This window comes from Adiantum capillus-veneris, chromosome 20 (genome assembly GCF_014529385.1).
Source record: "Adiantum capillus-veneris isolate H3 chromosome 20, ASM1452938v2, whole genome shotgun sequence".
Taxonomy (NCBI): domain Eukaryota; kingdom Viridiplantae; phylum Streptophyta; class Polypodiopsida; order Polypodiales; family Pteridaceae; genus Adiantum; species Adiantum capillus-veneris.
Genome location: NC_140950.1, coordinates 132533349 through 132560307, shown reverse-complemented (window position 1 = coordinate 132560307; position 26959 = coordinate 132533349). Strand labels below are relative to the sequence as shown.

Below are 26959 nucleotides of genomic sequence, written 5' to 3'. Positions count from 1 at the left end.
TTGGTACTGTTTGTCTACTTTTGACTCATAGTAGAACTCCATGCATAAGAGTACTTATATGGGTACTTTGCAAATTCTTTGGGGATAAACAAGAATTCTTGGTACTATACATGGACTAGGTTTGGTATTGCACAAAGACTTTTCTACTACATAATTAGGCTTTGGTGAAATAGAGTGAGACTAGAGTACCAAAGCCTCACTCTATAGAGTGAGGCTTTGGTATATAGATATATTATTTTCATATTTGGTACTATCATTAGGCCTTATCTTCTTTGATCTTTCTGGCAAATGTCTCATTATATGTGTATGGACTTTGTCTACTTGGTTTCGCGTCATCTCTCATGGGTATGGTATGTTGACAGATTTCAGGATCCACACCCTTCACTATAACATATGCGCGGTATTATCACTCACATTACCGCAAAAAAACAAACAAATTTGGAATATGAAAATTCCCGTATGCGAAAAATACTGCGGCAACATTTGCGGTAATGGTCTAGCGGTAAAAGTCGCGGTAATGGCTGCGGCTATATTTTTGTGTCTATTACCGCGTCTTTTACTGCAAGCATACCCTCGACAATTACCGCGTGGATGTTATTGCAGGCATTACCGCGGGCGGGTTTATTATAAAAAAACAGATGACCATTTGGATTGTCCTTTGCAGGACCATCCAAAAGGTCATCTGTTTTTTCATTTATTTAAGATATTTTACAAAATTATTATTAATTACAACAAAATATCACAATTGGACAATACATTGAGTCAAAAAAGGATTAATAATTTCATTTACATAAGTGGAATTACAATTGGGGGAGGTATTGAGCCAAAAAATGATAGGTATTGCATTTACATAAAGGGTAAAAAAAGCCCACGTGTACAAAATAGAGTATGGTCATGTGGGATAGGGCAAACGGGGCCCGCGTATACAAAATAGAGGATGCTCATGGGGGAGATGGCGGCATTTCGCGTGGAACTCCTTGACTCTGCAAAACCAGAAAAAGAAACAATTAACACTTTGTTATTTAATATTTGATATAAAATCAACAATTTGATTATTTAAATAAGATTAAACTTACATGTTGCAGACTTCTGTACGCATTTTCGAACTCCTCTCGAGAGATCATTTGATTTTCAAACAACCAACACCAAGTTTGATACTCGGTATGGTTCTCTCTATATCTCTGCACATCTCTGGTCGGGCGACTCACGGTAATGTTATACTGACAAAAAATAGCAACCAATTAATTAAATGAAACACATTAGACTTTTTACAATAAAACAAATATTTTGACTTACATATTTGTCTTTCCAAGCCGTTTTTCCTCCCGAACCATAATGCGTAGGAGTCTGATGGGATCTGGCCTCAACTTGACGCGTACACATCCTCGCACCCGTTGCCCTTTCGTCCTCTTTCTCGCCCATAGCTGTCTCCCACTCCACATCATGGACATTTCCTGGCCGATAGCTATGCTCTGAAGACTCCATTGTCTTCTTTGCAACTCTCCTCACACTAGATTTTTTGTTCTTGAGAAATGTTTCGACATGATCTTGCAACCATTGCCTTGAGAATTGTTGCCCCTCAGGGTTGGGGAAACGCATGTGCATGGTTCTCTATATATGTGAGGTTGTAGGGATCTTGCTGATCAAATTTGAGAAAACAATTGATATATGTGGAGTGGATTAATTGGTTGACGTGTGTGCGGACTCTCCTGCCCTGCGCTGTCCCGAGATTCACCATACCTCCTCTATGAACCTGGTAGTATAACCCGCGAGCATCTGGTGAAGGTATGTCATGGTCCTCATCTTCTGCTGGAGCAGGGAGCGGTGACTATGGAGGAGAATCTGTAGTACTTCCCCCCCCCGCCCCAAAACAACAACTAGCTCCGCTCCCTCGTGTCGAGATCGACCGACGCTAGCGCGCGAGTTGCCCTGACGCTGACTGCCAGAAGAGCGCCGACGTGAATCTGGGACAGAAAATGAGATAGGTGATGGATAGGTGGACACCCGTGGCGTCGGACCCTGTGGCGTCGTACCCAAAGGCGTCGGACCCTGGGGCGTCGGACCCTGTGAAGGAAAAGTTGAACCTGGAGCTGTAGCTGGAAAACTCTGCAGGTATGGAGTGCCACCAATCGGAGTAGAGACCTCTGATAATCCAAAAGCTGCTAGCTGCACTGGTGAATAGCGTTGTATAAGGGTCTGCTACGAATCTAACCACTCAGCCCGAAGACGCAATGCCCTCTCCACATCTGGATCGGTCACAGGTACTGTAGCGGATCCACCAAGAGCGTCCCGAAACTAGCCGAACCCTGATGATGACTGCTGAGGCGACGGCTGTGAATGATAGGCAGAGAGAGTGTCGGGATATGACATCCCGTCCACCATGAAATCCTCAATGCTGTGAAAGCATGGTGTGGAATAAGAAGACATGGTCTGCATTTATTAAGACAAAGATTAAACGAGGGTATAAAATTCGAATATATGATTAAAAATTTACACATTGATTTTTTTCAAACATTGGATTCTCTGTAGTATCCAATGTTGAAAGAATCCAATGTGGAAAGAATCCAAGGTGTGTCTACAACCTATAAAAGAGTTTTGCAAAGCCTTGAGTGTTAATAAGATATTAGTGTGTGTATTGACTAATAAGAGATTATTGTGTTTATGATTAGTGTGACCGATTGCGCGATCACTTGGACGGCCATTGGGGCCTAATACGTCACCTACGACTTAATCATGGAGGTATGTTTATGTTTTTGTGTTGATTACTGTTTAATTTAACATAATTAGTATTGGCTTGTGTAATTGGCTTGTGCACACACTAATTAGTGTGTGTTAATATACACTAATTAGTGTGTGCATTGCCTTGTGCACACACTAATTAGTGTGTGCATTGGCTTGTGTAATTGGCTTGTGCATACACTAATTAGTGTGTGTTAACATACACTAATTAGTGTGTGCATTGGCTTGTGCACACACTAATTAGTGTGTGCATTGGCTTGTGCACACACTAATTAGTGTGTGTTAACACACACTAATTAGTGTGTGTTAACACACACTAATTAGTGTGTGCATTGACCAATGCACACACTAATTACACACTAATTAGTGTGCGCATTGTTCAATCACCAATTGACCAATGCACACACTAATTACACAATAAATAGTGTGTGTTAACACACACTAATTAGTGTGTGCATTGGCCAATGCCATTGACCAATGCACACACTAATCCCAAACTAATTAGTGTGTGCATTGACCAATCACATTGGCAATGCACACACTAATCACAAACTAATTAGTGTGTGCATTGACCAATCACATTGGCCAATGCACACACTAATTACACACAAATTAGTGTGTGCATTGACCAATCACATTGGCCAATGCACACACTAATCCCAAACTAATTAGTGTGTGAATTGACCAATGCCATTGACCAATGCACACACTAATCCCAAAATAATTAGTGTGTGCATTGACCAATCACATTGGCAATGCACACACTAATCACAAACTAATTAGTGCGTGCATTGACCAATCACATTGCCCAATGCACACTAATTACACACTAATTAGTGTGTGCATTGATCAATCGCATTGGCCAATGCACACACTAATCCCAAACTAATTAGTGTGTGCATTGGCCAATGCCATTGACCAATGCACACACTAATCCCAAACTAATTAGTGTGTGCATTGACCAATCACATTGGCCAATGCACACACTAATCACACACTAATTAGTGTGTGCATTGACCAATCACATTGGCCAATGCACACACTAATCACACACTAATTAGTGTGTGCATGGCCAAACCCAAATTTAACATATTAGGTTTTGCAAGTAATAAATTTAACAAGTTTAAATTTTGTAAGTAACTAATAATTAACAAATTTAGGTTTTGGTGTGTCTTTACTTACACTAATTAGTGTGTGCATTAGAATAATGCACACACTAATTAGTGTGTGTGTATGCATGTGCATGCGTGTGAAAAAATCAAAAAACATAACAACAAAACTTACATGGAATTGAAGAGCTTGTTGGGAGAGGGTAGGAGAGTGGAAGAGTAGAGGTGGTGGAGAGTAGAAGAGTAGAGATGGAGGTAGAGCTCAAGGTTGTGAGGTCCGTGCTCTCAGCTTCTGTGGAGAAGACGATAAAATTCGAATTTTAGGGCTTTGAACTTCGCGGGGCACGCAGGTGCCCCTATTTATAAAAAATTTTGAAAATTGAATTTTCGCGCATATTACCGCGAGATCTACCGCCTGCATTACCGCGTTCATTTCCGCCGCTATTATCGCGGCGCAATTTTGAGCCATACACACAGATGGCCACGTTCTGACAGTATTACTATTGATCCTCAAAATCTATTGGTACTATGTTTTTTATAAAATATATATAAAATGAAAGTATTCTTAGTACTTTGAAAATGACATTTTTACCTAAAAGTTTAATTTTTACTTTTTATTGATATTTTGTGTCCCTATTTTTTGGTAATTTGATTTTAATTAGTGTATGTAATTTATTAATGTAGGTTGCTTGGGATGAGTTTGGCCCGTCCACTGAACCGGATAGATCATGGTGGTTGGCCGAGCGATTACCATGTCCATGCGTGCGGTGCAAATGCGTCATTTCTCGACTTCGACGGATATGCTTGAGACATGTAGAAGATTATGGACTATGGGACAATCCTCGCAAGCGTGCACGGATGGAAACAAACGATCCGCGAATTGTAGCGGCTATTGACGTCACCCCTCATTGGTGTGTGGTTGGTGGATGAGGAGAAAGGAGACTGGAAGAGCGCATGCGTCAGGAATCCATTAGAGAGGAAGAAAGCACATCAAATCAGCCAACTGCTGCTCCCTCTACGAGTGACCACATCCCATCTCCTTACGTGGATGCAGAAGATGACCATTTGCATAGAATGGTTGAGGATCTCCTTGCACGAGAGGAGGAGCATGAACCAGAGTGTGCATGCGAAGAAGCTTCCGAAAGAACAAGGAGTGAGCTACTCGATTCGGCACACACCGCACTATATGATAGATGCTCTTACTCCATGTTAAGGGCATCTCTCGAAGTCCTTAACCTTCAGGCGATGTTTGGATGGAGCAATGCTAGTGTCGATGCACTTTTGAGATATGTATACAGATTGTGAAGGATGCTTGTGGAGTGCATAAATTAGCTTCTAATGTACTTTCTTCTTGTGATAGGTTGCTAGGAAAGATGCTGCCAGCTGGCAATCACATGCCAGAGAATAGACGAAAAGCACGCGAAGTGGTGACTGCATTAGGGATGGATTATGATCGCATTCATGCTTGTGTGAACGATTGTGTGCTCTTTCGTAATGAGCATGCCGATTGTGACACATGTCCATCGTGCGGGGAGCCTAGGTTCAAAGAAGAAATGCAGAGCAACAGAATTCCATGTAAAGTTTTGAGGCATTTTCCACTCATCCCTCGCATCCAACACATGTTTAGATCGAAGGGTACGAGCGAGCTTTTGAGTTGGCATGCAAACAATCGCTCCACAGATGGTATTATGAGAGTGCCATCTGACTCACCAACGTGGAAGCACATAGAGGACACATGGCCAGAGTTTAGGGATGAGCCTCGTCACTTGAGGATTGGGTTAGCTAGTGATGGAGTGAATCCATTTGGACACCGCTCTACTTCATGGAGCACTTGGCTGGTGGTGGTTGTAAACTACAATATTCCTCCTTGGGAGGCAACAAAAAAGGGAAACATTTTACTATCACTTCTCATTCCAGGAAACCACAAGGTAAAAAACATGGATGTATATTTGCAGCCTCTTATTGATGAGCTTCAAGAACTATGGAGAGGCATAGATGTCATTAACATTTCACAGCCACCACGAGACCGCAAAGCCGTCATCAAGTGCATCCTCATGTGGACCATGCATGATTACCCAGGATTTGGAGAGGTATCTGGTACGTATGCACATCTTAATTGTACTCTTTGCTTTAGGTTTATCATCTCATGTGTAACGTTTGTTTACCTCTTGGCAGGATTGGCAACATCTGGACATAGTGCGTGTCCCACTTGTGGCCCTTCCCTTGTGACAGAGAGACCTCCTCTTCTTGGGAAGGTGATCTATCCCAACAACCATGGCTTCCTACCTCCTTCACATTGTAGATATGCTCCCCCTATCAATGGAGTGCAGCCGTTCCATTGGAACATGGCTGATTGGGCGAAGCATTGGGAGGAGCATCATGCTACCTCACCGCCTCCCAATGGGTTGCCAAAGGGTATGTCAAGGTACTCAATCTTCTTGTCGCTCCCCTATTGGGCTTCGTTGAAAATTCAGTACTTATTGGACCCTATGCATGTATTCAAAAATGTTGGGCAAGCTATTTGGGATCACATAATTGGCAAGAAGGATTCATCCGGTGCTAGGGAAGATTTAAGAGCCATGAGACGTCTCCCCCCTTCAGCCACGCCCCGCATGGGGGAGCGGGGAAAGATGATTCTCCCAAAAGCACCGTGGATAATGTCAAAGGTAGACCAAGAGCGGAGAAAGAAATTTATTGCATCCATCAGAACTCCAACGGGATATATGCGGTCACTCAAAGGTGCTTTCACAAAAACCAAAAAGGGTGGCTCCACTCAATTGTATGGATTGAAATCCCATGATTGGCATAAAATCCTTCAACTAAGAGTAGAACAGTTTGTGGTGTCTATGTGTCCTTATATATAGGTTGACATTCACTAAGATGTTTTATTGTTTGTAGTTTGTACTTCCCATAACTATTAGTGGTTATGGGGACACTAAGGTGAAGGCTGCAATATTCAAAGTGGGTGAGATTGTGAGGTAATGGGTTTTTTTCAAGTACTATATCATGTTGTGCATGCATGAACAATGGAATTTTTTTTTTATCTACTATATTATTTGTGCCCTGTAGATTTGTGAGCTCCAAGGAGATAGAAGTAGAAGCCATACCAGTAGCCCATCAGCTAGCAGTAGAGGCAGTGTGTGCTATTGAGGATGCATTCCCACGTACAATCCTTGTTAGCCAAATACACCTATTGCTTCACCTTGTTGAGGAGATTGCCGTTTGTGGGGTGGTTCACTCTAGATGGATGTTCTTCTTGGAGAGATTCTTGAAGACTTTAAAGGATTTTGTTAGATTGAGGTCACAACCGGAGGTATGCAAAATCAATACAGTATAGATAGCATTTATACACTATGGAGTTACTAATAAAAATATGTGATTTTAATGTTTTCAGGCGAGCATGGCAGAAGGTTGGGTGGTGCAAGAGACATTTGTGTATGTCTCACATTATCTCATCACAGTGGATCCATCATTGCCTCGTCTGTGGATTGAAGAAGAGGATCCTAGGAAGCACTCAACCATTCCCAGTGGAAAAGGCTCACTCTTGGTCATGGATAGAGAGTTTCATGCCATAGTCAACAACTACTCTTTACTCAATGCCACTATCATGACCAAATGGGTCAATATGTACTTGGAAGCCCGCGCAGCTAGAAAAATGGATAGAGATGCATGGAAGAGGTCCCATGGAGGTAGACGTGCACCTCCTTTTCCTAAAGATCTTGCAAAATATCCTGATTTGATTCAAGTAGAGTGGATCCATAATGCCATGACCAATGCCAAAGCACAAGGAGAACAAATAAGCCCTAAAGAATGGGAGTATGCACGAGGATGCTTGCGCAAGGTGAGTGTGTATATGTTATGTATGCATGTATGCAAATCACTTAATGAAATGCGATGTAACCTCTTATGCATTGTGATTGTAGGGTCTCATTTTCAACTCCATTTGGTCCGAAGGCCAACATTTTCGCACCCGCAAGATAGATGAGCGTCGGACCACTAATGATTGTGGCGTGATGGGAAACTTTGACACAACAACAAATGAGGTCAGATATTCTGGTACTATAGAGAGAATAATCAAAGTGGATTTCATATCTTTTCACAAATTCCTCTTTGAGTGTCGATGGTTTGCGGGTGAGGTCAAAAGACATGAAAATGGGCTCATTATGGTGGATTCCACCCAATTCCATCGGGGAAAAACTGACAACTTGGTGTATCCTAGTAGTTGCGAGCAGGTAATTTAGGCTATGTGCAATTAACTTAAATTAAAAATTTAATATATGTATATCAACTTATTCTTTGTGTGTGACGTACAGGTCTTTTATGTGCCATGTATATATCAAAGAAGACTTTGGTATGTCATTCCAGTCACGCCGCGGGGTAGATCTATCTTTGCAGAGAAGGACATTGAGCCAGTAATTGATCCCATCATACCATCACCACAAGATGCAGAGGAAGATGTAGTAGAAGTTGAAGAAGGTCAGCCAAGCCTTGCAAATAGTCATCTTGAGGAGGAGGAAGAGGGAGAAAGCGATGATGATTCTACAGGAGGTGATGGAGAGGAGGAGGAATCTCTAAACTTGTTTATTGATTTGAATACTATGGGTCTAAATATGGATCCTAGTGCTTGTAGAGATCTTATACAAGATGAGAATTAATAAAACTCTCCATTCTTTCACTTGGTGTAGTATATGATTAATTTGCAAATGTTTCGTTATGTGCTTATGAATAGTATTTGTAATGGTTTTGTTGTGAGTTCAATGATTTATGTATAGAATTTTTAGAGTGAAAGAGAGATTAAGTGAAGTGAGCAAGCATTCTGGAGAGTGTAGGAGTTGTAGTGTGTAAATACATTTTGAGTTGTATTGGATTTAAATGGAAACCCGCGGGAGAGGGAGAGGGGGAAGGGGGTCTATGGCCTTAGCGGTAATGAATGCTGCAATATTCGCGGAAATGCACGCGGTAATACCTGCGGTAAAATCCCGCTTGAACATCAAAAGGGTTTCTCTCTCCTTATTTTGAATTCCTCTCTCTTGTTTTGCGATAATGGCCCGCGGTAAACACCACGATCTCTCATAGTGCTTGAGATCCTTATAAAACCAAGAAAATTTATCATTGTATTCTTTCAGTAAGCTAACAAAAGCTCTTCTTCTTCTTTCGTTAGGTCATTTGCAATGTAGGTAGGTCTAGGCTCTTCTCATGGTTCGGCCAGATCTATCTTTTTTACATTTTCATGTCCCTCGTAGGAGTCGCCTTGTTTTTGTAGTTCCTTGACAGGTTGTTCGACTATGATTTTTCAATCTTTGAGAGTATATTTCTTGTAATGGGATGGAACACTCATTACATCTTTACCTTCCTCCTTAGTGGTTTCCATTTCAGTTGTATATATCTCCATTAGAGCTTTTTTCAACTCTTGATATTTCTTTCTTCGTTCCACTCGTGTCATGGTTGAATCTTTATCCTGGTTTTTAGGTTTTGCTTGAGTTTCCTTTCTCGTTTTTCTTAATGTTTTTGACATTTTTTTGTTTTTCGTTTAAAGGATATCTACCAGTGATTTTATCCTTGACACAATCATGTGCATCTATCTGCATCAGAAACTGTGTTCTACTGGAGACTGATGGCATAGGTCTTGCTTTCAAGTTTCTCATTTCTCTTTTTCTTCTATACCATTTCTGTCTTCTCGGTTTCTGGTTCGGAAAGTATAAAAACTTTTCCTCCCCTCCTTTCATGAGTAGTTTAGCTCTCACATGTTTTTTTCCGACCTCGAATCATCTGAGGTAGTTGAGTGTTCTTCTAACTCATCTATTGCATCATAGTAGAGGTTTGAAAAGACTTGTTGAGATTTCATAAAGTCCTTGGGTTCTTGAATTTTGTCTTCAATGTGAAGGGTTGAGATCATTTGTATGGGAATTATGTCATAGCCGTCCTCATTGAAAAATTGAGTAGGCATAGACATATTTACACATACATCCATTGTTGCTAAAATTTGAGTCCAGGTACATAGCCTTCATATGTGCAATCCCTTTCTAAGATACATTCTTCTCGTTTTTTAAACTCTCATTTTTTTAGACTTCGCACATCCAAATAGGTGTGTCTTTGTTCAACCAAGATGGAAGCTTAGTTTCAGCCGAAGAGACTGAATCAAATTCTTGTATGGGCATTTTTATGACATCTCTATAAGTGTGATCTTTCATATTAACCATGTTATTGATCCCACTTGCGTCAAGTAAAAATAATTGTTTCCCCAATCTTGGATGAGCTGTACTAGTCGCATGAAAGGTCTTCCAAAGATGATTTCGTAATTGAGTTTCTTTCCAAAGTCTTATATGGCAAAAGTGTGTTGATATTCAATCCCACAGGAATTAACTATCACTTTTTCAAGCAGTCCTAAGGGTCTTTCGATATGTCCATCAGTCAATTGCAATTTCATTCGAGTTTGTCTAATGGCTGGTTGTCCCCAAGATTCCCATACTGCCTTCATGGCTATGGCTATGCCTGCCCCATTATCCAGTATTGCCATGGTTTTGATATCATTATATTTCATTGGAAGGGTTGTGTTTCCTTCTTCCCTTTCATAATATTCTTTGACTTTGTTCATTGGAACAGATCTAATCTCTTTGTTATTCATTTCATTTTCCCAATTTTTTTGCGATTAGCCCTGTCATCCCCACCTTCTCTAAATTTTTTTGTAGATCATTCCATAAATATGGTCTGATTTTTAACAGTTCTCCTAAAGTAAGAGTGCATTGAATGGGTGTAGACATGATTGCATGGATGTTGTCTACTTCTAGGATCTGTTCCGCTCTTTTTACCTGAGTGGTTTTACACACTATGAATTCATCTTCGTTATCTCCCAAGTAAGAGGGTAATGTTTTCAGAGTCAGTGGTTTAGACATTCCTAAAGCTTCAGAACCGCAATCCCCATACAAGGATTGTACATCTATGTCCATATCAAGAGGTAGATTGTCTAACCAAACTTCCTCTATAGGAGCTGACTTCAAAGTTAGGCTCCCATCATTGATCTCTTTAACTTTTTTCCACAAGTGCTCTGGCCAATCCTCTTCTACGAATGGAATTTCGTCTAAGGCATCTTCGCTGTCCGAAACTATAAGTTCTGGCTCTTTTGTTTCAAGGTGGTGTTCTACCACCACTTTGGATTTTTCTTTACTGGTTCCTACCGCAAGCTCCTCAGGGTTTGCCATACTCTCAAGCTTGGGTTTTTGTTTTTCTAGCATCTCTTGAGTAATTCTTACCAAATTTTGATAAGATTCAATCTTAGCTGCTTCCATATCTGGAGAAGGATAGTTTTTCCATTTGTTTTCCATGTTTTAGCTTGCTTTAAGTCCCGCTTGGTGAGCTTCCAAGGCTACGTTAATTGCCTCAAAAAATTTGTCTACTAAAATTGGTCCTCCAGATTTCACGGTGGTTTCCTTGATTTCATTTCCAGTTTCTTTCACCTTTTCCTAGAATGGTTTCTTTGCTTTCTCCTCGATTTCAGCCCTTTGGTTTTGTTTTCTCATCTCATACCTTTTGTTTCTACTTCTTTTGGTCTTTTGAGAGGAAATTTTAGTATTCTTTGAATCATCAGAGTAGTTATGTTTCTTTTTTTTAGCTTGGCCTCTAGTGATTACCTTGATTGGAACAATCGGTTCACTCTCAGATGAGCTACTAGGTATCACTTGAACTACGTTCACTACTGTTTTACCCTTGTTTAAGGGATTTTTTGGACAATCTTTCGGAAAGTGTCCTCCCTTTTTGCAACATTGTATGCAGTAAGCTTCAACTGGCTTGAGGTTCTTGTCAGGCTCTGGGCATTCATTTTTCCAATGATCATCTGCACCACAGTTTTGACAGTTCCCAGTTCTTGGCTTAATCATGGGTCTTACAATAGGAGGTCTAACACCTTGATTAGCTACATAGTACATTGGTGCAAGCTCTGGCGTAGTATATGTAATAGATTCTTCCATTAGTGGTGGATGTGAATTATACCAATCTCCTTCTACCATTACTGTAGATGGACTAGGCTCAACATAGGGTGTAACAGACACTAGTGCTTGTTCATCTATAATCCCTCTGAATGCATGTACTTTTCAAGCACTGCATTATGTCCCGGATATGGAGGTTGTTGACACAACATGGGTTGAGGTATTTCCATACCCATCGGTGGTCTTTGAGCTGGGGCCATATTAGGTTGATATCTGTACATGGGTTGTCCTTGTGGCCTCATAAGAACGTACTGAACATTCCTATCGTACTTTGGTCGGTAATAGCACTCATTGGTCTCATGTTTGGTCCATTTATCCTCGATTGCACACCATTTTTGCGGCCTAATTGGTTGTCCTTGTTGAGGTATCCCTTGCCCTGGTCCCCTCATAGGTGCTTTTTGCATGTTATTCATAATGTCATTCATCCTTTTGAGCATGTCTTCCATGGATGAAAGCGGTGATGCAGCAGCCATTCCCACTTGTGTTGGTTTGGTGGATGCTGTTTTCTTGCTTTGGTTATCCTTAGGGACATCTTCTTCATTGAAAATATCACAATTGTCTCCTAAGTCAGTAGCATCTAACATGCACTCTTCTAAGGTTATATGCTTCTTGCTATACAATATAGCATGAAGCTCTTTGTTTAGCAGCCCCTCTAGAAACAATGATACTAGTCTTTCTTCTACAGGTATTTCTAGCTCTGAGCATCTTGCAATGTATTGCTTCATTCTAGTTGCACAATCCCTAACAGACTCACCTTATTTCTACTTGAAGCTATAGATTTGAGCTACCGTATTATGTTTGATCCCCGTTTTGGAACATGCAGCTACAAATCCTTGAGCTAATGTATTTAAGTCCATGATCGACCTTGGTGGAATGTTTTAGAACCATGTCAGTGCTTTTCCTTCTAATGTCATTCCAAACCCCTCAAATTGAGTATGGAAATCTAATATACGTTCTGCTCTTCGCACTTGCTTAAAGCTTGCTAAGTGGTCATATGGATCCCTAGATCCACTGTATTTTCTGACCCATTTCTGAAAATCAACTGGTCTAACACGTCTATTTGGTTCAACTCCCAGTCTCCTGGGAGTTGGTCGTGTTCCAAGTCCTTCAAACCAGTCTGTTGAACATAGTGACTCATGTAGCCTTGGACCGGCTTTAGTGTCACCCGGTTTTCTTCGTAATGAGGTGGTTTTTGGTTTTTTAACATGACTGTCAAAAGATCTCTCTCAGAGTTCTTCTCTTGGACTAGTTTCTGGTCCTTGACCCAATATCCAATCCCTTATGGAGTACCCTTGATATTTGGTATGTTCCACCTCCTCAGGAGTCATCATAACAAAATTATTGTTATAACAATCCCTGAACAGGTAGTTTGGTAGATCTATTGAACCCTTATCTTTGATTTTGAAGGTATAAATGATCTTCATGGATGTTAACTGTCCTGATTGGGCATGAGAAGTCCATAGGAGATCTTTGACGTTTCTATCCTCCCAACAATAGACTCCGATCCTAGGATTATCCGTACTAAGCCGTTTCAAAGGCTTCAAAGCAACTTGATCGTATCACTCAGATTCTAAAATCGGTGGTCCCTCTTTTGCTGCCATATTTGGAATTATGGCATTTACCTCGAATCCCCATTTGTCTATCACATCAAGGTTTTCAACTTGTAAATACTAAGTTCCGTTTCTATCCATGTACATTTTTACTTATTTGTTTGCGCTAATTTCCTCTTCAAACTCTATGTCATAGTCATCAATGCGAATAGCATACTCTTCGTTAGGATCCAGGTAAACCTAAGCTCCATGGCGATTAGTCTTATAAAAAGAGAGTATATGCTTAAAGCGCACTGTCGTTCCAGTTTTTGAATAAGTCGAATAGAAAGACATTTCAGATGTTGATTCCGAAAAAGTGTATGAAACTTCTTCAAAGATAGTGTCCAAGTATTCGCCTTGATTCACACTCTCTTCGGTGGATACTCTACTAGCGGTCTCTCCAAATATGCCCTGATTTGCTAGTATACGACCAGATCTAACGTTTATATAGACTTGTGAAGCCGTGGATAGAGTACTTACCGTCTGATTGACTTGTTGTCAGCTTCTTCCACTTGACTTGATTGCAACTTCTATCAAGCTTTCAATTCCTCGTCTGCAACCTGATTCATATATCAATTTTGATCAAGTTAGCTATTCTTTCACAAAGACTGTACAATTTTTGCTAACTATTGTGACTAATCTATGTGTATCACTCCAAATTGAGCTAAGTGAGTCAGCAATTGAGACTTTCAAATTCTACTTTTGCAAAAAGCCAAAGGACTAATCTGCAACATGGAAATTGAGTGGACATGTACCAATTTGGATCCGATTGAACCCAAAATTGCCCGATGGCCTTGCATAATGTTGGTGTAACACTGTACAAGTTCAAAAGTCAAAAAGTCTGTCTCTATGTATCAGTAGTAAATAATCGTGATTATTTAGTTTTCTCAGTTTTTAATACTTTTTGACTTGTTTTTCCAAGTATGCAACTTGTTAAGGTCTCTGGACAAGTTTCACAAAGTTTGAACAAAATTTGTTCAAGTTATCAACTGTTTTGTGTCTGCAAACTCAGTTTTCAAGAATCTGGCTTAAGTCTCACTTTTGTGATCCAAATTTCACCATTGATTTGTGTAGTCTACTTGATATGCTTAACCTTGTGGTATACTCAAAGTGCAAGAATATTGAATTTTATAGCAGATGTAAATAATTGTGGTTATTTACTCCTGCTATTTTTTGCAAGTTTTTGACACAATCTTGACACAGATCTGTTAAGCAGCTTAACTTAAGCTCTCTAGACAAGTTTCATCAAGTTTGGATAATTTTTGTTCAAATGGTCATCCGTTTTGTATCTGCAGACTGACTTTGCAAATTTGGCCACAATTTTCAATCCAATGATCCAAATCTTATCAATTTTAGTTTGTGGGCTTCATACAACATGGTAAAGCTAGCGGTATACTGACTTGGTAAAAAAAAGTTGAAAAATGGGACAAAACTAAATAATCACGATTATTTACTTCTAGCAAATTTTTGCATCTTTTTGGTCAACTGAGTATGTACACTTGTTTATCACATCAATATAAGCCTATGACTCAAGTTTCATTGAGTTTGAATAAAATTTTCTCAATTTACACTGAAGTTATCAAAAGTCAGTACAGGATTTAGTTTCTACCCAGTTTTTGGTCAATTTGGTGATCCAAATTCTATGGGCCTTTACAAAAGTTGTTTGTACACATGCATAGAGTCTCTGGTATCAACTTTGGTCAGTTTTGAGCTGGAAGTAAATAATCACGATTATTTACTTTAAGTCTAAAATGAACACTTTTTTGAACTTTTTCACTCGACAGTCTTTTCATGAGCTATTTTAATCCTCTGAGTTATGTCAAAACTTAATTTGGCCTAAAATATGAAGAAAAAGTAAATAATCTGAGTTTTTGCAAACTCTTGAAATTTTTACCTCAATGTGTCCTTAAGCTTACCCACTACTTCATACAACTTTTAAAGCATACTCTCCAGTCGGATTGAGTGGTTTCTAGCCATAGACCTGAAATTCTGCAACTTCACATAACAACTCACAATTAATTCTTTTTCTGAATTCCACCTCGGATTCTACTTACCCCACTCCTAGGTTCTACTGCAATGGGGTTGTGGAAAGTGTCCACAAACACTCGTTTTATTGTTTTTTATGTTTTTCTGAGCCTTGATCTTAAGACTTGTCTCATCCATCAATCATTCTCAAAATCCTAATCTAATTCTACAATCCTACAATCCTAGAGGTACTTAGCAAGTACAACCTACTTCCAAGCTACCTCTACACAACAAAAGATGAGAATCTTAAGCTATTGTTACCATATACATGTGGTAGTTATGAGTGTGAACACACTAGGACCGCCGGGGCATTTTTTTCCTCTTTAGGAGGTTTTTTCCCCCGAGCATTATATGTACGCCCATCACTCTAGGGCTATCTATCTTTTCATTGCATACTAAGTAACATACTCTCTATTGTGTGCCTTGAGCTTCCTTCATCTTCTCGAAGCTGTGTGCGTTTCTCTGCAACCCTAATTCCAACAGTTGGTATCAGAGCAGGTTGCGTCCTCCCGGGCTTAGTCGCCAGCTGCTCCAACACACGCCTGCTCACTTTCTTCGATTTTAGTGAGCTTTGGCAAGATTTCGCAAGTCGACAAAAATTTCGGGGAAGATCGTAGAGCTTAGTCTGCTCAGATTTCTGATTCGGGCTCATTTCGGCCTCCGTTTCCACTACACGCAGTGCTGCATAAGCTATTTCATCATTTTGTGCAGAGTTTTTGTCAGGGCCGTTTTCTGCATAATAGGTGACTCATAGTCTTCTACGGTTTGTGCTATATAGAACGTGTTGTTCTCGCTCCGTTTCTCCTATTTTTGGGCAGTTTTCACATCAGGTGCAGCATTTACCATGGCTGACAATAACACAGATGTGTTCAAGATGTTTGCTGCTTAGGAAGGGTTAGATGGGAACAACTACCCTATGTGGGCTTATATGATGCAACACGTTCTTGTGTCAAAGGGTGTCTCGAATATTGTGCAGGATTGATGTACATCCTGGTTCTGAGGATGTAGGCGATGTTGAGGATGTTGCAGGTCTTTCTACAAGGATTGCTACTATTAGAGTTGTTTTGCCTACGGCAGAACAATTTCGTTGGGATGTAAAGGATTTGCAGGCTCATGGATTGATTGCATTGTCTGTGAAGCGCAACATTGTTCCTCACATCCGTTCAACAAAATCTGCAAAACAGGCTTGGGATATTTTGGCTGGTCTTTATGCAAGCCGCAATGAGGCTAAAATTGCTTTGCTGCATAAAGAGCTGGAGTCAAAGATTATGCATGAGGAAGATGATATGGACACTTTACTTGCTAGTGTCAAGGATATCAATGAGCAACTTATTTCTGAAGGTGAAGTCATTTCAGACAGTTCCCTTCCGCAGACTGTTCGTGATACCTTACCAAATTCTTACCAGACTTTTGCTAGTACTTGGAGACTTATGACCCAAGGAAATCCAGAACTTGTCAAGTTTGATGCATTATGCACATTGCTGTTTCAAGAGTCACTTTCCAGAAAAAACAGGACTAGACAGCGTGCAGTTGAACATGCTTTTATTACTTCTCAAAGAAAGGGTGGTAACAACAATGCAGCCACTTCTTATGGTTCTGCTGCGAGTGGCAAAACTTCTGTTCCTAATTCCTGTTGCTGGCGGCACTTCGTCTAGAAATTCTGGTGATAAGGGCAAAAAGAAGATGCGTTTCCATTATTGTAAAGCTAATGATCACTTGATCAAGTCGTGTCCTAAGTTGAAGGCCAAAGAGGGCGGTTCCACTGCAAATGCTGGTTCCACTACAAATGCAGCCATTGTTGCGTCTTGCACTCTATGTACCTGGGATCAAAAAGAATCTTTTGTCTGTATCTGCACTTGCTAGAATTGTACTTGTAGTCAAATTTGTGGATGACAGATGTACAGTTCATGATCTCAGTTTTGGTGATGAAATTGTTGCATCTGGCCTTTTGTGCCGTGGGCTGTATAAGCTCAATTTGTATGACAAGTGTGGACAAACTTTTACAAATGCTGTTGCAGATTCAAGGGCTATTTCAGATGCAAAACTTTGGCATGCACGTTTTGATCATCTGAATTTTGCCAGTTTGCTGCGTTTGCAAAAATCTGATATGGTTGCTTCTTTGCCGCCTCTTGAAGCACTTGTCAAACATGTTTGTGAAGGCTGTATTTTGGGTAAGATGCAGCGTTCTAAGTTTCCAAAGGATGGTTCAGTTCGGGCCACATGCAGGTTGCAGCTTGTGCATAGTGATGTTTGTGGGCCCATGCAAACTCCGTCCTTGGGCAATAACCTGTACTTCGTGACTTTCATTGATGATTACTCCAGGCATGCATGGATATTTCCTCTTAAAGCGAAGTCCGAAGTTTTTATGTGCTTCAAACAATTTCTGGCTATGGCTGAAAATGTCTCGAAATGTACTATGGGTACCCTCCATTCCGATCGAGGGGGGGAGTATATGTCTCATGAATTTAATGCATTTCTGGCTAATCGTGGGATAAAACACCAATGTACAGTGTCTTATACACCTCAGCAAAATGGTGTTGTTGAGAGCGAAAATAGGTCACTTACGGAAATGGCGCGATGTATGGTCAAAAGTCAAGCTTTGCCGCATTATTTTTGGCTTGAAGCCATCATGTGTGCCACTTATGTACTTAACAGGTGTCCTAAGCTTTGCACTCTATTACTCCATATGAAGCATGGCATGATATAAAGCCTTCTATTGAGCACATGCGTATTTTTGGCTGTTTGGCATATGCTTTGATGCCACAAGTGTAGCGTAGAAAATTGGATGATAAGGCTGTCAAATGTATTTTTGTTGGTTATAGTGCTCAAAGCAAAGGTTACACATTATATCATCCACAAAAAAAGCGTATTCTGGTTTCACGGGATGTAGTGTTTGTGGAAGATTTTGTTCAGCCCTTGTTGTCATGTACTAGAGATAGTGATGTAAGCTCACAGAACATTTATAACACTTTGTTGCCTCTTTTCAGTGGTGGAAATGGCTGGTGCACACTTTGCGTGACAGTAAATTGGATGCACCTTTATGTAGTCGTACTCATTCAGGCTCTCGGCATGCATCTTATGCATCAGATTGTTATGCTTTGGCTGTGTCTAGCTTACATGATGTTGAGGAGCCTCTGTCTTTTGATGAAGCACAGAATTCACAAAATTGGATGGCTGCCATGCAATCAGAATATGATGCACTTATAGAAAATGACACGTGGACTTTATGTGATTTGCCTCCTGGCAAAAAGACCATTGGTACGAAGTGGGTTTACAAGTAGAAACGCAAGCCGGATGGTGAGATCGACCGCCATAAGGCTCGACTTGTTGCAAAGATTATGCACATCAAAAAGGCATAGATTATGAAGAGACTTTTGCTCCCACTTGTCGTATGAATATTGTGCGTTTTCTATGTGCATTGGCAGCTCATTTTGGTTGGGATGTACATCAATCACACATTGTTACTCCTTTCTTGAATGGTGACATATTTGAGGAAGTTTATGTAACGCAGCTATTGGTTTTGTCATGAAAGGACAAGAGGACAAAGTGTGCAGATGTAAGAAGGCGTTGTAATGGGTTGAAGCAATCTCCTCGTGCTTGGTATGAGAAAGATGATAGTCATTTGGTTAAACGAGGCTTTCGTAACAGTCCAACAGAAAGCACATTGTATGTAAAGCGTGAGGGTGATGTACTTCTCATTGTGGTTCTTTATGTCGATGATTTGCTGATCACTGGACCAAATAAGAGACATATTGCTGAATTTAAGGCTGATTTGAATGCTACTTTCAAGATGAAAGATTTGGGGTTGTTGCATTATTACTTGGGTATACAGTTTAAGCAATGTGATGGTGGTATTGCCTTGTGTCAGAAAAATTACATAGAGACATTACTATGTAAGTTTGGACTTGAGAATTGCAAACCTATTGCCACTCCCATGGAAACAGGTTTGAAGTTGAGTCTACATGATTCTGGTGATCCTGCTGATGTCACTCTTTACCAAACTGTTGTTGGCTGCCCTCATTTATGTATGCAACACGAGGCCAGATATTCAGTTTGCAGTTTCACAGGTCAGCAGATTTATGCATAGCCCAAGGTCTAAGCATTGGTAGGCTGTCAAGAGGATTTTCCGCTACCTTAGTGGCACTTTACATCTTGGCTTCTTTTATCCCAAGGGGGAATCGTGGCTGCCAGACTTACATGCTTTTTCGGACTCAGATTGGGCTGGTTATTTTGACACGCGAGTGTCCACAAGTGGTTTTTGTTTGATGCTTGGCAGTTCATGTATATCATGGTTGAGTAAGAAGCAACCTACTGTGGCCACTTCGAGTTGTGAGGCTGAGTACAGGGCAGTCTGCATAGCTATGGTTGAGTGTGTATGGCTCAGACGCCTTATGGTGGCTGATTTGGGTGTTGGATAGGACACTGCCAACACTATCTACACTGACAATCAGAGCGCATTGACATATTGCGAGGAACCCAGTTTTTCATGCTCGCACAAAGCACATTGAGGTGAATTACCACTATGTCAGGGAGAGGCTCTTAGCAGGAGAGATCACAGCTTGGCTTATGTGCCAGTTCAGGACAACCTTGCAGAACTTTTCACAAAGGCATTGTCTCGTGAGAAGCTTGAAGCTTTCCGCAAAGCTTTGGGCTTACTCCCCTTTGTGGACTGATCATGTCCTCAGGGCATGGCACTTCCCTTTACTCATGTGCTAGCTCTCATTCACCACATCACTCCAGGGGGGATTTGTTACCATATACATGTGGTAGTGATGTGTGTGAACACACTAGGACTGCCGGGGCATTCTTCCTCTCTTTAGGAGGTTTTTTCCCCCGAGCATTGTATATACGCCCATCACTCTAGGGATATCTATCTTTCCGTTGCATACTAAGTAACATACTCTTTATTGTGTGCCTTGAGCTTCCTTTGTCTTCTCCAAGCTGTGTGCGTTTTTCTGCAACCCTAATTCCAACAGCTATGCGGTTTTAAAAAGAAAATTTTTACTCTACGAGATCATAGAGTAAGTAAAGGATAACTTCACAAGACGCTCGTGTTTTTCCCTAGTTTAGGTCTCTTTGATCCCCAACAGTGGCGCCAAATGTGGGACGGGTGTCTAACCTCACTCCTATCTTATTGCAGACATAGTGAGAACCACGAAGAAATTGTCAATCCATGGGACGAAGCTAACTCAACTAGTGCATGGAGGCTACAAGAGATTGTCAATCTCTTGGAAAACAATAAACAACTCGCATCTAACTCAAGCTGCACTCAAATGACTGAAATCACCAAAAGCTAATCGCTCCTCAGCAAACAAATCACATCAATTGCAACATCAAACGACATCCAAACGTTACGAAACTTCTAGGACATGTTTATAAGACCTAAGCACACATGCTTATGGTCTCAAATCTCACTTTAGGTCAAGTGCAAAAATTGTGATTATTAACAACAGTATGTTTTTGACCTAGTCGTTTTCGACCTAGAATGCATCTAAATGCTTAGCAATAATGCCCCAATATCCCGGCCATACTTAGTTTTTTATTTTGAAGTGTAAATTCCTACTTGTGATGAAATTAGTCCGCGGGACGACGACGTCAAAAGCTACGAAATACCGTGAAATGCTTACGTCAATGCGTAGATTTCTTACCTGCGTTTGCAACGCAAGAGATGTGACTGTAATGCGACAACCGCGGAGGGAGTAGGAAGCGCGAGAAGGAGAGAAGTGAGCGCCGTTATCTCACGCTGTGTTTCTATTATCCAAAATTTATAAAAAACTTACAAAAATTGGCTTTTACACCTTAGCTAAGGTTTTTGTTGTCAAGACTAATAATCTGAGAGCTCTAACTAAAGACAGGTTGATACAATCTAGAATCTTGTAGCCCCGGCTCATCAATTACAAAGTTTATTCGAACAATAGAAGTTACAATATTCTCGATTCATCAAAATAATAAATGTTTTTACAATGAAAGCTCCGAAAAATGGTATCCGAGTTAGCTTGCTGCTAACAATGTTCAATATTTAGACATATTTAAAGTGAACGATTTTTTGCAACAAATGAAATATATACAATTTTTTCAATGATTATGATTTTAGAATAAGATTTAGTTATCAATAATTGAATAAATGCACATTCAATTTAGATAGCAGATGACTAAAAGTTAACGCTATACGTATAATTTTCATTATACGACCGTATAAATGCAACCCAGACTAAAACCATGATGTCATCTGTCCATACTAGCATGTTGTATCCCTCTGTAGCGCTAGTTGTCGGGATGACTCAAGGGCTAGCCAAGCATATCTGTATCTGGGAAGGTCCCATAAACTATGCATGAAGGATACTAATCTAGTAAGTGCCTCGACCACAAGAGGGAAGGCAACTAACTCGGCTCGAATAATCTCATGTGGCATTGAGGCCTTAGCCCAAATCATTCGGGACATCATAGAGACTAAAGGCCTCTGCATACATCTCCATCCATCAGTGCTACCCGATCTACCATGGTGATCCACTGAAGATTCCCAAATCTGAACTTCGTAAAGCATAATTAAAGCCACTAGTGTCAAAAAGACAGAGCTTTGTTCGAGGTTCATGAAGGTGAACCTGCGAACACATCCTCTCCAATCCTCCCAAGCTTGCATAAGCTCTTGTTAGTCTAGTCTTTGTTGCTCTCCTCAATGAAAACACTGGTCCACTAAAGACTACCCGATAGGTGTATGCATCTGTATACTCCATCGTCTCCTGGCCATATATAAATGTGGGTATTGACCTCCTAACCCATTGTGGTGTGGTGTTAAACACCATAACCTTGGTTTTCCCTAGGTTAACAGACAATCCACTATCATGAGCAAATGTGTACAAAGCATCTAAGTGACACTACATCCCCTATGTGGAGTCAAAAATCAACACAATATCATCACTATATAACAATAGTGGGATCCATGTCCTTGCCATTTGTGCGCCTCTATCACCATCCCTCTCAATGTAGTGAGAAACCTCAACCAAATAGTGTAGGAGATAGCGAGAACCCTGTTTCACCCAGAGAGAGAGAGAGAGAGACAGAGAGAGAGGCCTTGGATTTAAAAAGTTCAAAATAGCAACTACCTTGTCCAATGGAGCTAACTTGGTTGGTTGCGTACTCGACCTCCGTGACAGGGGTAATGGGTTCGAGTGACTAGGATGGTGCTCACGGACTTCCTTTGTAACATAGCAAGAGCGGGAATGCTTGTATGGCTTTAAAAAAAAGCAACTACTTTCTTGACGGAATCTCCATAGGTATCTCTTCAAACAACCCAAAGTGATGCCATACGTTGAAGGTAAGCATGGCTTTTTTTTTTGCTTCATGCTCAGCTTTCTTAAAGAGAGGTGCGCGTCACTTACACGGCTTTTTTGGAGGCGATAGGACGTAGAACTCCTGCATAACCATCGTTAAGTAAGTTTTCATGGCAGCGAGGAGCATTTTAACGCAAAGCTTCAAGGGCCCTCTCTGCAGAAAGCCTCCTTTACGCACATTGCTGGTCGGCTGCTCGTTCTTAACGCCTGCCTAGATTCTTCTTCTTCCATGTGAATTAGCAGATTCTTTAAAGGTAGCCTCTTTCCCCTCTGCCTCTCAATATTACCATGGTTTCTGAGCTTCCCACAAGCTCCACACAAGATGACTTGCCTGAAAATCCTCCATGTTCCCGTTGCAACCCATTTTCTCATGATCCTAATGTGTTCATCATTCCACCAAAAGATCGCAACCCCCAGGTATTGCAACGCTGGCGAAGGGCTACCTTGGTCCTCAATGCAGCTCGCCGATTCCGCTATGTTGAAGACTTGAAACACCGCCGCCGCCTCCGCACCTCACTGCATGTTTTAGTAGCCGCTGGGCGGCTTCAAAATTTTGTGACCCCGCGCACTACTGTCTCACCTGAGGAACTTGCTTATCTGCTTCAGAAGCGCAACCCTTATTCTCTACAAACCTTTGGTGGGATTGATGGCCTTGCAGGCCTTCTAGGAACATCTCTGCATGAAGGGCTAACGGATGACCCTGTGCAAATTCAGAAGCAGCAGGAAAAATTTGGAAAAAATACTTACCCAAGACAGCCGGCTAAGGGATTATTCAGCTTTTTCATCGATGCTTTCAAGGATCCAACACTTGTCATTCTGATGGTCTGTGCAGGGCTGGCCCTTGCATCGGGCATTAAAAGTCATGGTATAAAAGAGGGATGGTATGATGGTGCCAGCATTGCATTTGCAGTAATTCTTGTGGTTCTTGTAACTGCGGTGAGCGACTACAGGCAATCCCTTCAGTTTATGAGCCTGAATGAGAAGAAGAAGAATATACTTGTTAATGTGGTAAGGGGAGGGAGGAGGATCAAAGTCTCCATCTTTGAGCTGGTAGTAGGTGACATTGTTCTTCTCAGCATTGGGGATCAAGTTCCGGCAGATGGAATATTTGTGGAAGGTCACTCTTTGTCATTAGATGAGTCTTCCATGACGGGAGAAAGCAAACCTGTTCATGTGAACCACAAGATGCCTTTTCTCTTGTCAGGATGCAAGGTCAGTGAAGGATATGGAAAAATGCTGGTAACCGGAGTAGGGATGTGGACTGAATGGGGCCAGCTAATGGCACATCTTGGTGATGAACTTGGAGAAGAAACACCTTTGCAGGTTCGACTAAATGGTGTTGCCACGTTTGTTGGCCAGCTTGGGTTGGCTGTTGCAGTTCTCGTGTTTGTTATCCTGTTTATTTTCTACTTTGTTGGGCACAAAGAGGGGGCAAACAACTCAGGCAAGTTCAAGGCCGGCCACACTCCAACCACCACGGTATTGAGTTCTGTTGTTGACATTTTTGCAATAGCTGTTACCATTGTCGTAGTTGCGGTACCAGAGGGTCTGCCTCTAGCTGTTACATTATCTCTGGCTTTTGCCATGAAGAAGATGATGGTTGACAAAGCCCTTGTTAGACGGTTATCTGCTTGTGAGACCATGGGTAGCTCCACTGCAGTATGTACTGACAAGACTGGCACCTTGACATTGAATCAAATGACCGTAGTAAGGACTTGGGTAGCAGGTGAGTTTAGAGATGTTGAAGGGAATGGCCTCTCTAATGATGTTCGCAGTCTACTTCTTGAAGGTATTGCTCAAAATTGCACTGCAGAGATCAATGCACCCATCGAAGGCAAGGAGCTGGAAGTGATAGGCTCTCCTACTGAAAAGGCTGTTTTGATATGGGGGTTGAAGCTTGGTCTGAATTTGGGCTTCATCAAGTCTCTCTCAGAAGTGTTGCAAGTTGAAACCTTCAATTCCACCAAAAAAAAGGCTGGTGTTGCTGTCAGAGATGCAGTGAGTGGTTGTGTCCGTGTCCACTGGAAGGGAGCCCCTGAAATAATACTCGAGAAGAGTGATATGGTGTTGTGCCCAGATAACTCGAAAGAGCCTCTTACTGCAAGCAGAAGGCAAGAGCTTTCGAATGCGATTGATGGAATGGGTGCTCACAGCTTGCGATGTGTGGCTTTTGGATATTTAGATTTGGAGGACTCTAATGTGCCAACAGATGAAGAGCAAATAGATGAATGGATATTACCTGACGGCCCTTTGACTCTCATAGCCATTGTTGGGATGAAGGATCCTTGCAGGCCAGGTGTCCCTGAAGCAGTGCGCAAGTGTCAAGCAGCTGGGGTTGTGGTTCGCATGATTACAGGTGACAACCTTGCAACAGCCAAAGCCATAGCCGCTGAGTGCAACATTCTCCAATATGGCATTGCCCTCGAAGGAGAAACATTTCGAGGCTACACCGATGAGATGAGGAAACAAGAGGTCCCCAAAATCACCGTCATGGCACGCTCCTCACCATCTGATAAGCTGTTGATGGTGCGCACTCTAAGAGAACTAGGGGAGGTGGTAGCAGTGACGGGGGATGGGACCAATGATGCACCTGCCCTTCGTGAAGCAGATATTGGCCTTTCCATGGGGATTCAGGGAACAGAAGTGGCCAAGGAAAGCTCGGACATCATTATATTGGATGATGATTTTGCATCCGTGGTGAAGATGGTGCGTTGGGGACGTTCTATATATCGGAACATCCAAAAGTTTATTCAATTTCAGCTGACAGTTAATGTGGCTGCCTTGACTATAAATTTCATAGCAGCGGTCTCAGTTGGAGACGTGCCTTTAACTGCTGTTCAGCTGCTATGGGTGAATCTTATCATGGATACTTTGGGGGCACTTGCTTTGGCGACGGAGCCACCTACCGATGATTTGCTACTTAGGCCACCGGTTGGGCGAAAGGAGCCCTTAATCTCCAATGTGATGATAAGAAACATTCTGGTGCAGGCGTTTTATCAGGTAATCGTCCTCCTCATTCTTCAATTTAGAGGCACACAAATATTGAAAGTGAAAGAACCTCGGGTCAACACCACAATTATCTTCAATGCATTTGTCCTCTGTCAGTTGTTTAATGAGGTGAATGCGAGAAAGCCTGAAGAATGGAACATATTTAAGGGCCTTTTCACCAATAAACTTTTTGTGGGCATTTTGTGTGGCACTCTGCTTTTACAAGTGATTATTGTGGAGTTCTTAAACAAGTTTGCGTCCACTGTGACGCTCACTTGGCAACAATGGTTCATTTGTGCCGCAATAGGCTTTCTTAGCTGGCCAATTTCCTTGGTTGGTAAACTCATACCTGTGCCAAAGAGGCCTTTATGGGGATCATGCGAGAGAAGAAGGGATCATTCAATTGCAGAGATTGGGGCACCATAATAAATTAAATAGGATGATTGATGAGAAAAAAAACCAAGATATTCTTGCTCTAGCTTATTGTTTTCCTTATTGAAGCAATGCTACACTTACAATCATAATAAGACTATAAACAGCTTCCCTGATTCTGTACTTTTATTCTTGATCCTCCATTCATCCACTTTGAAGATTTTAATGGTTCTGAGTTCCTCAAAGGAGAGAAATGAAAATATGTATCTATCATTCTATGATATTCATACTAGGACAAAAGCAAAAATTATATTATTGCCTCTTTATGGTTAGAAATTAAATTTTTGTGGAATTTTTGTACTTTCATAAAAGCACAACCATAACATTGTCTCTCTATTGAAGAGCTCACTTTTAGAATGTCAAGAGCGTAGCAAAAGGATGACGTAAAAAACACCCCAAGACTTATGGAAAAATTAAGCCATGCTATCTTGCCCGACATGTAACATGGCTAATTTTTGGAAGGGATAAGCACCCTCCCCGTGGGCCCTCTGGTGTGTCCAAAAAAAAAGAAATTGCAAATAGCTCATTAAGTCTTTCCAATCTCGGAAAAATAAAAAGCCTTTCAAAACATCTGAAGTGCTTAAGTGAAGGGTGAGTTTCAGGAATGAAAAGACACATGAAGGTGGAAAGTCAAAAGACTTTTTGGTTACTTCACCCCTTTCCAATCATGTTTCTCTATTTTACTTTCGCACGATCTCTCCCGTGATGCCACCCAATTTCAAGCTAGACCACCTCGGGGCTAATAGTTTGTCATGCACCTCGAT

General features: G+C 41.2%; 1 protein-coding gene and 1 pseudogene across 2 annotated transcripts; one reads left to right on the top strand and one right to left on the bottom strand.

The window, feature by feature from the left end:
• Positions 1–786: 786 nt before the first annotated feature.
• Positions 787–22618, bottom strand: LOC147433257 (uncharacterized). 2 transcript variants are annotated; one of them, XR_015185474.1, is made up of 4 exons: positions 22548–22618; positions 13900–13979; positions 1077–1220; positions 787–983 (listed from the first exon to the last, which is right to left on the bottom strand). XR_015185474.1 is itself a non-coding variant. In XM_086491736.1 (3 exons), exons 1-3 carry the CDS (start codon positions 1603–1605, stop codon positions 942–944), a joined length of 495 nt encoding a protein of 164 aa, XP_086347862.1. In that variant the 5' UTR covers positions 1606–2650; the 3' UTR covers positions 787–941. The 2 variants fall into 2 exon arrangements, 1 of the variants encoding a protein (XP_086347862.1); XM_086491736.1 differs by lacking the exons at positions 13900–13979; positions 22548–22618 and adding an exon at positions 1297–2650.
• A 223-nt stretch (positions 22619–22841) lies between these two features.
• On the top strand, positions 22842–26450 carry LOC147433256 (calcium-transporting ATPase 8, plasma membrane-type pseudogene; annotated as a pseudogene).
• The last annotated feature ends 509 nt before the right edge of the window (positions 26451–26959 follow it).